General features: G+C 40.2%; 1 protein-coding gene across 2 annotated transcripts in view; it reads left to right on the top strand.

The window, feature by feature from the left end:
- Positions 1-785: 785 nt before the first annotated feature.
- Positions 786-14076, top strand: part of gstcd (glutathione S-transferase, C-terminal domain containing) — a 143964-nt gene continuing 130673 nt past the window's right edge. The window contains exons 1-2 of one of the 2 annotated variants that reach the window (XR_009821860.1): positions 786-1715; positions 12911-13363. Coding sequence is in view for 1 of the 2 variants with exons in the window: in XM_062026825.1 (XP_061882809.1) it covers positions 1305-1715; positions 12911-13363 (864 nt within the window). In the remaining variant the exon portion in view is untranslated. The remainder of the gene's footprint in view (positions 1716-12910; positions 13364-14076) is intronic. The other variant, XM_062026825.1, reaches the window with a different exon arrangement.

Genomic DNA, 14076 nt, shown 5'->3' with positions numbered 1-14076 from the left:
GCGGAACGCTTGATAAGACTTTTGTTGCCGCCATTCAAAAAATCATTCCACGCTTTTACTGGTAGATTTTACTGACGTATATTTGTGGGCACATTGGTTTGATGTTGTTTTTTTCCCCTCCTCGCTCTTAGCAACGTCTTTATTGATTTCGTGTAGGACTTTTCAAACATATTTACAATATTTTCCTTTGTAGTCGAGTAAAAAAAAAAAAAAAAAAAAAAACAGTCCAAGTGGCTCCTGGCTCGCTGGGGGATAACAGAGGAAGAGGAGGACGAAGGAATTGTTTTGATTGAAACTTTTATTAGTAGATTGCACAGTACAGTACATATTCCGTACAATTGGTAAATGGTAACACCCGAATACGTTTTTCAACTTTTCATGGTAAACGTCAAAAAAATAAATAAAACAGAGGCTTTTTTCCAACTTTCACACTGAATTCTGCACGTAAACTTAACTTTGTCTCACTTCGTAGCAACAACGATCATTTCACAACAACATTGGTTTGATGTTGTTGTTGTTTTTTAAACCTTTATTTATAAATTTCAACATTTACAAACAGTTGAGAAATAATAATCAAAGTAAGTAGAAAAATAGTACAAAACAGCGCCAGGGGGTTGTAAATTCAAAGTAATAAACAATACTACCATTAATTGATTTACGTCGACCCCGACTTAAACAAGTTGAAAAACGTATTCGGGTGTTAGTACGTAATATGTACTGTACTGTGCAATCTACTAATAAAAGTATCAATCAATCAATGAAAACAAAGTGCAAAGCCATATGCTCACTCAATTTCAGCAAATAACTTAAATTTGGAACACAGCATCATTGTTTTCACAGCTTTTTGGTTGTTAGAGGTAGAGAGTGTGTAGAGTTTTAAATCTTTTTTAAAGGCACAAAAAACAGGTCGGGTATTGAGAAACTTACATTTATGAATATAAAACGTAGCCAATAGTATAATGAGGTTGCAAAGGTAAAATTCCGTTTAAAGTTGTTTTTTCATACAGTGAACATTGGTTTGATGTTTCACAATTGTTAAGGCCGGTGTGACGTTCCTGGAAGTTTGTCTTTTGATGTGTTTCACACACGGTGGCAGGAAGCGCTGTGGCGCCAGCAGCGCTTGGTTTCGGCTTTTGCACAGACGACGAAGAAGAAGCAAACCGGAAGTTTACATAAACAACATGGGTTTGTGCTGCACATCATAGGACACTAACATTACTAAATACTGCTGTACCTACATTATTTACTCATATGTGATATTTTGCAAATAGTTTTTTGTTCCGAAGTGTGTTCGCATAGTTCCAATGAGGGACGAAAAGCAGCAGCGTTCCTCTCTCTACTTGGAGGTGTGTAGCCAAGATGAAGAAGCTCGTCTCCCTCTGCACTCCTCCATCGTCCTCTTCCTGCTGTCCTACTGTGACTGCAACTCCTTCAAAGTCCACCTGGTTGCCAGCGAGCATGGCAACTTAGAGGCCCTTAAAGGTCAGATACCAGAGTGCGTGGACGTGCTGGACATTAAGTCAGAGGGTCTTCCACGGCTGGTGAGGGGCTGCCGCCTCCCTGCAGTGTTGGACGAGACCGGGGAACTGTGCAGGGCTGGGCTGGCTGTGGTCTTGAGGCACATCATCAACAAGACCATCGAGGCTGATCCCTCCAGGAATGACGTGCTGGCATTGCTGGGCTTCAAGAAGACTTGTCTCAAGGCTTGTGCTGAGGTAAGAAAGTCTACTTTGTTTGGCAACGCACTTAGCGTCTAACCCAGGGGTTGGCAATCAAAAATGTTGAAGGAGCCATATTGGACCAAAAATACAAAAGACAAATCTGTCTGGAGCCGCAAAAAAATTAAAATCCTTGTATAAGTGTTATAATGAAGACAACACATTATGTAAGTGTCTATATGATTTATATTAGCCTACTATCAAAATGACTTTAAAAGTCTTATGTAAGTATTATAATGAAGACATCACATGATGTAAGTGTCTATATTAATTATATTAGCCTACTATCAAAATGACTTTAAAAGTCTTATATAAGTGTTATAATGAAGGCAACACATTATGTAAGTGTCTATATTAGTTATATTAGCCTACTATCAAAATGACTTTAAAAATCTTATATAAGTGTTGTTGGAGCCAAAATTCCTTATTTGTTTATATTGTTTTTATTTTATTTTCTCTAAATTGATTGTTGGGTTCAGCATGTTTAATTTCCTTTTCGGCAGATTGCTCCGCCCACTTCCTGTTAAGAACCAGGAAGTGTTGACCGGGAGGGGACTGTTGTTATGGTGCAGTTACCATGGTAGCCTCCATAAATTGGGCACAGGTGTGAGCATGGGCAGGGCGATTGGAGGACAAACAGTTTTCGACCGTGGTCGTGGTCGTGTTCGTGTTTGTGTCGTGACGTGTCATGTGGTATCGTGTTGTATCGTGCCGTGACAATGTGCCATTCAAGGTCACCATACTTTGTTATTTAACCTACATTTGATTTAATTTAGATAGCTGGAATAAACGGATTGGCTTATCCAAACGCAGTTCTACAGTACTGGACATTCTATCATTTACACGCGTCAAACTGGTCAACACAGTCGCCCTCGGTACCAGCCCAAAGGTAAGGGCTGTACAAGTGTTATAATGAAGGCAACACATTATGTAAGTGTCTATATTAGTTATATTAGCCTACTATCAAAATGACTTTAACAGTCTTTTATAAGTGTTATAATGAAGACAACACATTATGTAAGTGTATATTAGTTATATTAGCCTACTATCAAAATGACTTTGAAAGTCTTATATAAGTGTTATAATGAAGGCAACACATTATGTAAGTGTCTATATTAGTTATATTAGCCTACTATCAAAATGACTTTAAAAGTCTTATATAAGTGTTATAATGAAGACAACAAATTATGTAAGTGTCTATATTAGTTATATTAGCCTACTATCAAAATTACTTTCCATCCATCCATTTCTACCGCTTGTCCCTTTGGGGGTCACGGGGGGTGCTGGAGCCTATCTTAGCTGCATTCGGGCGGAAGGCGTGGTACACTCTGGACAAGTCGCCACCTCATCATGGGGCGGCATGGCGTAGTGGGTAGAGTGCCCGTGTCAGAAACCTGAGGGTTGCAGGTTCGCTCCCCGCCTCTTACCATGCCGTTGTGTCCTTGGGCAGGACACTTCACCCTTGCCCCCGGTGCCACTCACACCGGTGAATGAATGTTGAATGAATGACAGGTGGTGGTCGGAGGGGCCGTAGGCGCAAATTGGCAGCCACGCTTCCGTCAGTCTACCCCAGGGCAGCTGTGGCTACGAAAGTAGTTTACCACCACCAGGTGTGAATGAATGATGGGTTTTTAACATGTAAAGCGACTTTGGGTACTTAGAAAAGCGCTATATAAATCCCAGGTATTATTATTATCACAGGGCCAACACTGATAGACAGACAACATTCACAGTCACATTCACACACTAGGGCCAATTTAGTGTTGCCAATCAACCTATTCCCAGGTGCATGTTTTTGGAGGTGGGAGGAAGCCGGAGGGAACCCACGCAGTCACGGGGAGAACATGCAAACTCCACAGAGAAAGATCCTGAGCCCGGGATCAAACTCAGGACTACTCCGGACCTTCTTATTGTGAGGCACATGCACTAACCCCTGTTCCACCGGGCTGCCCCCAAAATTACTTTAAAAGTCTTATGTGTTTGGTTAGATTCCGGCTCAAGGGACGGATGAGATTGGTCAGTTCGGTTAGTCTGGTAAGCCATGTAGGACCAAAGTTTATTTTAATGAAAAAAATATAAATAGAGTAGTGGATGGGGAAATATAAGCAAGAAAAATGTTGCGTGAGAAAGAGTTGAATTGTGTGACTGTTACTGCCCCATAGACCCCTGAACAACACTTTAAAGGCCTACTGAAATTAATTGTTTTTATTTAAACGGGGATAGCAGATGCATTCTATGTGTCATACTTGATCATTTCGCGATATTGCCATATTTTTGCTGAAAGGATTTAGTAGAGAACATCAACGATAAAGTTTTGGTCGCTGATAAAAAAAGCCTTGCCTGTACCGGAGGTAGTGTGACGTCACAGGTTGAAGGGCTGCTCACATTTCCCCATTGTTTACACCAGCAGCGAGAGCGATTCGGACCGAGAAAGCGACGATTACCCCATTAATTTGAGCCAGGATGAAAGATTTGTGGATGAGGAACTTGAGAGTGAAGGACTAGAGTGCAGTGCAGGACGTATCTTTTTTCGCTCTGACCGTAACTTCGGTACAAGGGTTCATTGGATTCCACACTCTCTCCTTTTTCTATTGTGGATCACGGATTTGTATTTTAAACCACCTCGGATACTATATCCTCTTGAAAATGAGAGTCGAGGACGCGAAATGGACATTCACAGTGACTTTTATCTCCACGACAATACATCGGCGAAGCACTTTAGCTACGGAGCTAACGTGATAGCATCGGGCTTAACTGCAGATAGAAACAAAAGAAATAAACCCCTGACTGGAAGGATAGACAGAAAATCAACAATACTATTAAACCGTGGACCTGTAACTACACGGTTAATGCTGTGCCGCCTGTCGAAGCCTAGCAATGCTGTTGCTAACGACGCCATTGAAGCTAACTTAGCTACGGGACCTCGTCAGAGCTATGATAAAAACATTAGCGCTCCACCTACGCCAGCCCTCATCTGCTCATCAACACCCGTGCTCACCTGCGTTCCAGCGATCGACGGAGCGACGAAGGACTTCACCCGATCATCGTTGCGGTCGGCGGCTAGCGTCGGATAGCGCGTCTGCTATCCAAGTCAAAGTCCTCCTGGTTGTGTTGCTGCAGCCAGCCGCTAATACACCGATCCCACCTACAGCTTTCTTCTTTGCAGTTTTCATTGTTCATTAAACAAATTGCAAAAGATTCACCAACACAGATGTCCAGAATACTGTGGAATTTTGCGATGAAAACAGAGCTTTTTGTATTGGATACAATGGTGTCCGAATACTTCCGTTTCAACGATTGACGTCATGCGCATACGTCATCATACATTGACGTTTTCAACCGGAAGTTTCGCGGGAAATTTAAAATTGCACTTTATAAGTTAACCCGGCCGTATTGGCATGTGTTGCAATGTTAAGATTTCATCATTGATATATAAACTATCAGACTGCGTGGTCGGTAGTAGTGGGTTTCAGTAGGCCTTTAAGACCAGGAGGAAATATACAGTACAAGTAATCAGTATTTCTTTTTGGCACTGGTGGATTTTACCCAGATGATAAATAGAACATTAAAATGCAAAAAGAAAAAAGAGAAGCAAGAAAAAAAAAAATAGGCGCAAGTTTATTAAAAACTGTATTTAAACTCATACAGGCTGTTCATCAGCTGATCACAGTAGTTTAAGATAGCTCCTTAAAAAGGCCACAAGGAAATAATAGTGTGAGGCATTCACACCGTCATGTAGGGCTTTTTTAGATTCATAATCTGATTCATTAGATTTTGCCCATAGTCGACCATCGGTCCAATCTATGATTTATTTTTTTCAAAGCGAAATAAACAGATGATGATATGTAAAATAAGATAGAATAAGATAATTTATCCCACCACTGGGAAATTTACAGAAGTACACCAGCAAAGGGCATAGATTGCATACAAAATAACTAAGTACACAAATCAAACAAAAACAAAGCTGAAAAAAAAAAAAATACAATAAAACAATTATCGTGTGAAATTCTTTTCAGCAAAAAAAAAAAAGCTGAGAGCTGCAGTTTTGGTAAAGATAAAAGGTTTGTAGTCAGCATTTTCAATAACAATGGCACATATTTTTTTATGAACATTTTTATTGTTGTGTATGTGTTTAAATGTCTAATATTTATTTATGTATTTAAAATGTGTTTACTTACTTATTGTACATTCATTTATTACTAATGTTTTCATTCACTGTTCTGTTACAAACAGAATACAAAGAAATGGGATAAAACTGCTATGGTATAAAAAGGGCTAGGGTTAAATAAACTCTGCTTCTTCCTACTGCTTTTCGGACATGCTGTAATGAAACAACTAGAACTATGTGATGCATTACATTGTAATTGTATTGTATGCATGTTCGAAATAAACTAAAACTAACTAACTAACAGACAAGCACACAGTACACATAGTAATTATATTATTGCACATGATGAACATAATATGACATTAAGTAAACAACATTTTTATTGCACAAAGTCAGTCATTAATTGTCCAGTTGTGTTTCTGCGACCTACTGGGAGCAGGCTTTGTTGAACAGTCTGACTGCTGCAGGAAGGAAGGGCTTGTGGTATTTCTACTTCTGACAGCGTGGTTGTATATTGACTGGCCACTAGGTGTCAGTATGGATGTGCTCTATTTTAAATTAATTATAGAAAATGGATGGATGGATGGATGAATATATTTATAAAATGAATTTAAGTCTTTCATTAGGTGGACAAAACAATGACCTAATTTGCAAATTTTTCGCACCTCAAAAAAAGGCTCAACCACAGTTTATTAGGTTCTTGGCTCCGGCGTGGCGGCAAGAGGACCTCAAACTTCACAAGATAAAGGAAGTAAAAGTTGTAACAAAGTTTCTAAATATGAACCAGTGGAAGGATCATTTTCTTTGCAAATGCAGCGCTACACCTGTGGGCTTCGCCATGTCCAATTTCCGGTAGGCCGATGACGGCATGCAAGCTTCGTGTCTGGCAGCAGCGCATCGCGATAAGGCCTCGATCATGTCCCCCATGTAGTTTGAACCCGTTTTGTACACTGTTGGTGGTGATTCAATGCAGAGTAGTGTGTAAATGTGTTCCTGTATAGTATTTCTCCCGCAATGGTCATGTGGTGACATCAATGATGGTATTTTGAGAGGTAATCATTGAAGTCGGACGTCACTGAAGGCCTAGGTGGGAAACGCTCGTCCCACCACTGCTTTTATCACATACAATTGTTTTATCAAAACAAGGTCAATAGTACACAATAGCTAAACTAGAGCAAAAACTACTACCTGCTAGGGCGATTGTTTTGATAGTCTATTATTCAACGATTATCTTACCGATTAGTCGACTAATCAAATAAAAAAACATACACATATTTAATGGTTCTAATTTTTCCATCGACGTCTAAATGCAGCTTAAGTTATTTTAGACATGTGCTTACTAACAACAAAGATGACTAATTCATTCATAAATATGTATTTTTACTGTAACTGCTGCTCATTCAGCTGTAACAAAATTAAAATGTCCGTTTAAAAGAAAAGAAGGCCAATAGCTAAAAACAAACAACTAACTTTGTCTATGTATAAAAAAAAAGAAAACAGTTAAAATAGCAGCAATGAAAACAAAACACAAAATCTAACTTCATCAAAAAGAAATAAAGCATTTTGTCATGATGTTTAAAAAGCTGCACACTGGTATATTGACTATTGGTTAACTCTTGGCAGTGTTAGCACTCTAATAGGCTCACTTTCATTAATTTTTAAAATGTTAGCTATTTAATAGATTGTATGTTTTAATCTTATGATACCTCCGCATCGGTGCCTGTCTGTCTCTCGCGTTCGTTATTGTGCCCTTTTTTACGTCATTGCAATTTGACACTGCTTTAATAAATGCTCAAATTGATGTAGACAAAGTTTAGCTGGCTGACTTTGACTAAAATGATAGTTAAAGTTGTTTTTTTACACAACTTTGTGTCACTTGTTACCTAGTTAGAAAGGCATAAGCTAACACTTTTACAGAGGCTGAAACCGCATCCTCCCTCCAGACGTCCGACATCATGCCTCCGCTTTAAATGCTGGCGTATCACAGATGTACCGCCATAAAAACAAGGGCGGCTTTGCAAACTGAGCAAAGTATTCATGTTTTTAACAAGAGTAAGAGGAAAAGTTCTCACATTTGACATGTTATAACTGGCGATACAGACCGCTTCAGCCGGAAAAACACGAGTGATGACGTCACGACTATTGTGGACAAATATATATGTCGACGACAAATTTTATTGTCGACTAATCGTTGCAGCCCTACTTCCTGCTACAGTAATTTGTTTTTTGCCCTCAAAGTAATTCCCTGAATTTGTAAACATTTACACAAACAAATGGTAAATTGGTTATACTTGTGTAGGTACTCAAAGCGCTATGACACTATTTCCACACTCACCCATTCACACACATATTCACACACTGATTTTGGGAGCTACCATGCAAAGCCCTAACCACGACCCATCAGGAGCAAGGGTGACGTGTCTTGCTCAAGGACACAATGGACGTGACTAGGATGGCGGAGGCCAGGGATCGTACCGAGAACCCTCAGGTTGCTGGCATGGCCATTCTACTAACCTTATTTTTTTTAAACTGCAGCGCTTACCACTCCGGCGCAGCGAGTTTTTATGTTCCGTGATTCACTCAAATAAAAACACGAGAGTGATAGATCAGGGGAGTCAAACGTACAGCCCATGGGCCAGACCAGGCCCGCAAACATGTTTTATCCGGCCCGCAAGATGAGTTTGCAAAGTATAAAAAATGAGCCGACACTTTTGAATAAAAGAAACTGCTGTTCTAAATGTGTCCACTGGATGTCGCAATAGCAATTATTTAAAGGCCTACTGAAATGAATTTTTTTTATTCAAACGGGGATAGCAGATCCATTCTATGTGTCATACTTGATCATTTCGCGATATTGCCATATTTTTGCTGAAAGGATTTAGTAGAGAACAACGATGATAAAGTTCGCAACTTTTGGTCGCTGATAAAAAAAAGCCTTGCCCCTACCGGAAGTAGCATGACGTCACAAGCTGGAGTGCTGCTCACATTTCCCTATTGTTTACACCAGCAGCGAGAGAGATTCGGACCGAGAAAGCAACGATTACCCCATTAATTTGAGCGAGGATGAAAGATTTGTGGATGAGGAAAGTGAGAGTGAAGGACTATAGTGCAGTGCAGGGCGTATCTTTTTTTGCTGACCGTAACTTAGGTACAAGGGTTCATTGGATTCCACACTTTCTCCTTTTTCTATTGTGGATCACGGATTTGTATTTTAAACCACCTCGGATACTATATCCTCTTGAAAATGAGAGTCGAGAACGCGAAATGGACATTCACAGTGACTTTTATCTCCACGACAATACATTGGCGAAACACTTTAGCTACGGAGCTAATGTGATAGCATCGGGCTCAAATGCAGATATAAACAAAAGAAATAAACCCCTGACTGGAAGGATAGACAGAAAATCAACAATACTATTAAACCCTGGACATGTAAATACACGGTTAATGCTTTCCAGCTTGGCGAAAATTAACAATGCTGTTGCTAACGACGCCATTGAAGCTAACTTAGCAACCGGACCTCACAGAGCTATGATAAAAACATTAGCGCTCCACCTACGCCAGCCAGACCTCATCTGCTCATCAACACCCGTGCTCACCTGCGTTCCAGCGATCGACGGAAGGACGAAGGACTTCACCCGATCATCCGTGCTGTCGGCGGCTAGCGGCGGCTAGCGTCGGCTAGGGCATCTGCTATCCAAGTAAGTCCTCCTGGTTGTGTTGCTGCAGCCAGCCGCTAATACACCGATCCCACCTACAGCTTTCTTCTTTGCAGTCTTCATTGTTCATTAAACAAATTGCAAAAGATTCACCAACACAGATGTCCAGAATACTGTGGAATTTTGAGATGAAAACAGATCTTTTTTGTATTTGATTCAAAGGTGTACCAATACTTCCGTTTAACTAGTGACGTCACTCGTATACGTCATCATACATAGACGTTTTCAACCGGAAGTTTAGCGGGAAATTTAAAATTGCACTTTATAAGTTAACCCGGCCGTATTGGCATGTGTTGCAATGTTAAGATTTCATCATTGATATACAAACTATCAGACTGCGTGGTCGGTAGTAGTGGGTTTCAGTAGGCCTTTAATTCCCTGACTTCAGAGGGGGCGGAGCTATGTGCCGTATTTGGACACTACGTACTTACGTTGCTTATTAATGATAGTATAAAAAATGTGGATTGTTAAGTTCATGCTTTGGTTGTCAAAGATGTTGGTAATGTAACCTGTTACATTTATACCCAAATAAATGCTTTTGATAATCTGTACATTTTGTGTTATACGTATAACTGGGAGGTATATTTGAATGATGAACATAACCACATAATTTCTTCAGAAAGTATTAATGACCACAAATAAAGATAGACTATTAACCACAATATGTCAGTGTAAAAAACAACATGATTTTTAAATTTTCAGAATGCGTTTGGTCTATTTTTAAACAAAGCAAAACAATCGGAAGTTGTCTTTATTTTTAAGTTATCATGCCATGATTTTACCAGTCCAGCCCACTTGGGAATATATTTTCCTCCATGTAGCCCCTGAGCTAAAATGAGTCTGACACCCCTGAGATAGATGGACATTACGATTACAGAAAATATATCCCTGCCAAAAATCCCAACTTTGTGTAAATATATTGGCAAATAGGAGACTTATTATATAATAAAGAAGAAGAGGCAGCATTCTTATACTTTCTGTAACATCCAGGAAGAAATGATGTCAGCCAGCTTCAGAAATATATCAATAAGCTACGTGAAAGAGCCCACAATTGTTTTGTTTTTTTTAAATGTTTGCAAAATCGGCCCTGCGATGAGGTGACGACTTGTCCAGGGTGTACCCCGCCTTCCGCCCGTTTGTAGCTGAGATAGGCTCAAGCGCCCCCCGCGACCCCAAAAGGGAATAAGTAGTAGAAATGGATGGATGGATGTTTGCAAAATCTCAGGGTTCGTCACAAGAAAAACATCACAATGTATTGAATGCATAAACTGATATAAAATTGTATAGAATTCATGAAGAAACAATAATTTCTTCATGAATCATAGGTCAACATTAATCAAAATAAAATAGAGCAGGTAAAGGAATTTAAATATTTCGGTGTTATTTTGGACCCTAAGCTAAAATTTGATGACCGTTTTATAAAAATGACTAAGACCATAAAAATAAATATAAGCTGTTTCAGGCTTATTCGACCTTGTTTATCTGTTCAAGCTGCACAAGTTTACATGCATGCAATGATTTTATTCAATATGTCTTATTGTGCCATGGTCTGGGGACAGGCCACGAGATGTGTAGTGAAGCCTCTGTTGTCATTATATAAACAAACACTAATGATATTTGACCAAAATCCAATGAAGCATCATCACAGCCATATTTCCCAAAAATATAACATGATGAGTTTTGATAATTTTATAAATTTCTCATTTTTAAAAGCAATTTTTAAGTGTCTTAATGGATTAGCCCCTGATGTGATGTGTCAAGAAATATAAAGGTACAGTAGTGAAGGGGTGCAGACTCGAGCTGCAGTCTGTGAAAAGGTGCCGGACGACTCTGGGTCAGTCTGTGTTCTCAGTGAAGGCCTCACATCTGTGGAACTCTTTGCCACTGGAGTTAAAGTCACAGTCAGACATTACACTTTTCTCCACAAAACTGAAAAAGTGGCTTAAGGAAAATCAGAAGTGTGAGCACTAGAACTGGGTGTAGTATGGACAAATGGGGCCAATTATTTTCAATGTGTTTTTATTTTTGTACTTGTCTCAATATTTTTGTATGTGTTTTACACTTTTCTCATCTTTTTTTAAAAGCCTAACCAGGGACAAGGGTTGCAAAGTCTTATGTACTTTGACATTGGTTACGGGTAGCAATGTTTCATTGTACTGTCCCTGCCAAGTACATAGATAGATAGATAGTACTTTATTGATTCCTTCAGGAGAGTTCCCTCAGGAACATTTTAACATGAATGAATGAATGAATGAATGAATTAGATTGTGAGTTTTTGTATTTTATGTATTGTATTATATTTTCACCAGTTTCCCCAGAGGATTTCTCATATTTTGAAATGCCAGTGTTGATGCTCTTCTGACCCGCAGCAATACACACAGGTAATAAAGGTGTTTGTGAAATCCCCTGGTGTTGTTTGGTGCTAAATTAACCGCATCATTAGCACCGTATAAAACATTATGTTGCTGCTGGTCCGACATTTCCTCAAAAATTATGTTTTCAGCCCGGAAGAGTTAGGGCTGCAAAGGATTCTGGGTATTTGTTCTGTTGTGTTTATGTTGTGTTACGGTGTGGATGTTCTCCCGAAATGTGTTTGTCATTCTTGTTTGGTGTGGGTTCACAGTGTGGCGCATATTTGTAACAGTGTTAAAAAATAAATAAAATAAAATATGACCACCCTCAGTGTGACATGTATGGCTGTTCCTCAAGTATGTCTTGCTATAACTTGCGTGTGTCTGCAGAAGCCTCATACAACATGTGTCTGGGCCGGCATGTTGTTAGTATGGAGAAAAAGAAGATGCGGTGACAGTTTCTAGAGGACACTAAAGACAGTGCCATCACGGCACACCGTGATTGGTAGATTCCTTCAGCTCCACACACAACGCTGTCAAGCGGCATTCATTTTAAACTCGCGGGCCGCACTAACATTAAACTTTCATATTAAGGTGGGTGCCGCAAAATAACGTCTCGCGGGCCGCAATTGGCCCGCGGGCCGTGTGTTTGAGACCCATGGTCTAATGTTTACAGTCTTTGGTATGACTCGGCCAGGGTTTGAACTCACAACCTACCGATCTCAGGGCGGACACTCTAACCACAAGGCCACTGAGTAGGCTTATTACTAATAATCAGTATCGGCCCTTAAAAACCATATCGGTCAATCTCTAATTTTAATACTGGTCAATGTATTTGGCCCACGTAGCGTCCATGTCTCTCATTTTTCAAGCAGTCTAAGTCCACAAGGATTGCGTTCACATTTGACACAATGAACCATACTGGCAGAGTAAAGGCTTTAGTTATTTTTTTAGTCTAATAAATTAGCTTACAGCTGCCCGTGTTTTAAGTATTGTGTGTGTATGACATTTTAGGTGAGCAAGTGGACCAGGCTGTGTGAAATTGGGATCCCGTCAGCTGTCGAAGACCACCTCCGTAACCCTCCTATCCAAACCCAGCCACCCCCCGTCTCCATCCTCACTCTGGAGCGAAGGCTGGCCGAACCCGTCAAGGTCCACAACGATGACAAAATACGCCGGCAAAAGCTCCAGGAGCAGAGACAAAACGAACAGAATGACAACAACCAAGCTGACAGGGGACGCGCGGATTGTGACCCCCAGTCCAGCACGCCGCCTAATGGACTTGAGCTCAGGGCAGCTCTGGCTAAGCTGTCTGTCGCTGCAGGTCCTTCTGTGGCCACCAGAGAGTGCTCTGAGATCAGGAAAGTGAGGACCAACGACCTGCCTGAGCTGGAGCATCTCTTTGCCGAGGGGCTGTACTTTACACTGACCGATGTGGTCCTGTTGCCATGCATATATCAATACCTGGTGAGTGTCTGTAAATCATTATGCTGCGTCTGTGCCAATACATAACATCAAGCCTCATTATTCTTAATGTATCACCTCAAGTATGACGCAAACGTGCTAAATTAGAAAGACGGTGAATTATTGTTTGCTGCAACAGTTCAAGATTGTTAAATTGGACTAAAATACATAACAGTTTATGAAAGAATAAACATTGGCCAGGCTTAACCAGAGACAAACAAATAATGCCAATCATGCATTTTACTTACCGTATTTCCTTGAATAGCCGCAGGGGCGCTAATTAATTTAAAACCTCTTCTCACTCCTGCGGTTACCAAAACCATGCGGAATGAGCAAGCATGCTCTAATTATTTTAAAACCTCTTCTCACTCCGGCGCATACCTTATCATGAAAAGCACATTTAATAAAAAAAAAACGTTATTATGATCTTACCTTTACTTGTAAATGGGTCCATGTGCAGCTGCTTCTGATCAAAGGCAGTCTTTCTCCTCTTTCTTCAATTTTAAAAGTCTCTGGAGATATTCCTTTAATTATTACCTCCTGCTTCGATTGAAAGTCCAGTTTAGAAAACGGTTTTATTTTAGATATGTAATCCTCCATGGTAAAAGTGCAAGCAAACAATTGCTGCATGCTTGCTGCTTGTTGTCTTCTTCTGCAGTACCTGTCTCCTGCAGTACTGGTAGTCGCAAGAAGGATCACTAGCGCCCTCTACCACC

Source organism: Entelurus aequoreus, linkage group LG18 (genome assembly GCF_033978785.1).
Source record: "Entelurus aequoreus isolate RoL-2023_Sb linkage group LG18, RoL_Eaeq_v1.1, whole genome shotgun sequence".
Taxonomy (NCBI): domain Eukaryota; kingdom Metazoa; phylum Chordata; class Actinopteri; order Syngnathiformes; family Syngnathidae; genus Entelurus; species Entelurus aequoreus.
This window is presented reverse-complemented; position numbering and strand designations above follow the sequence as displayed.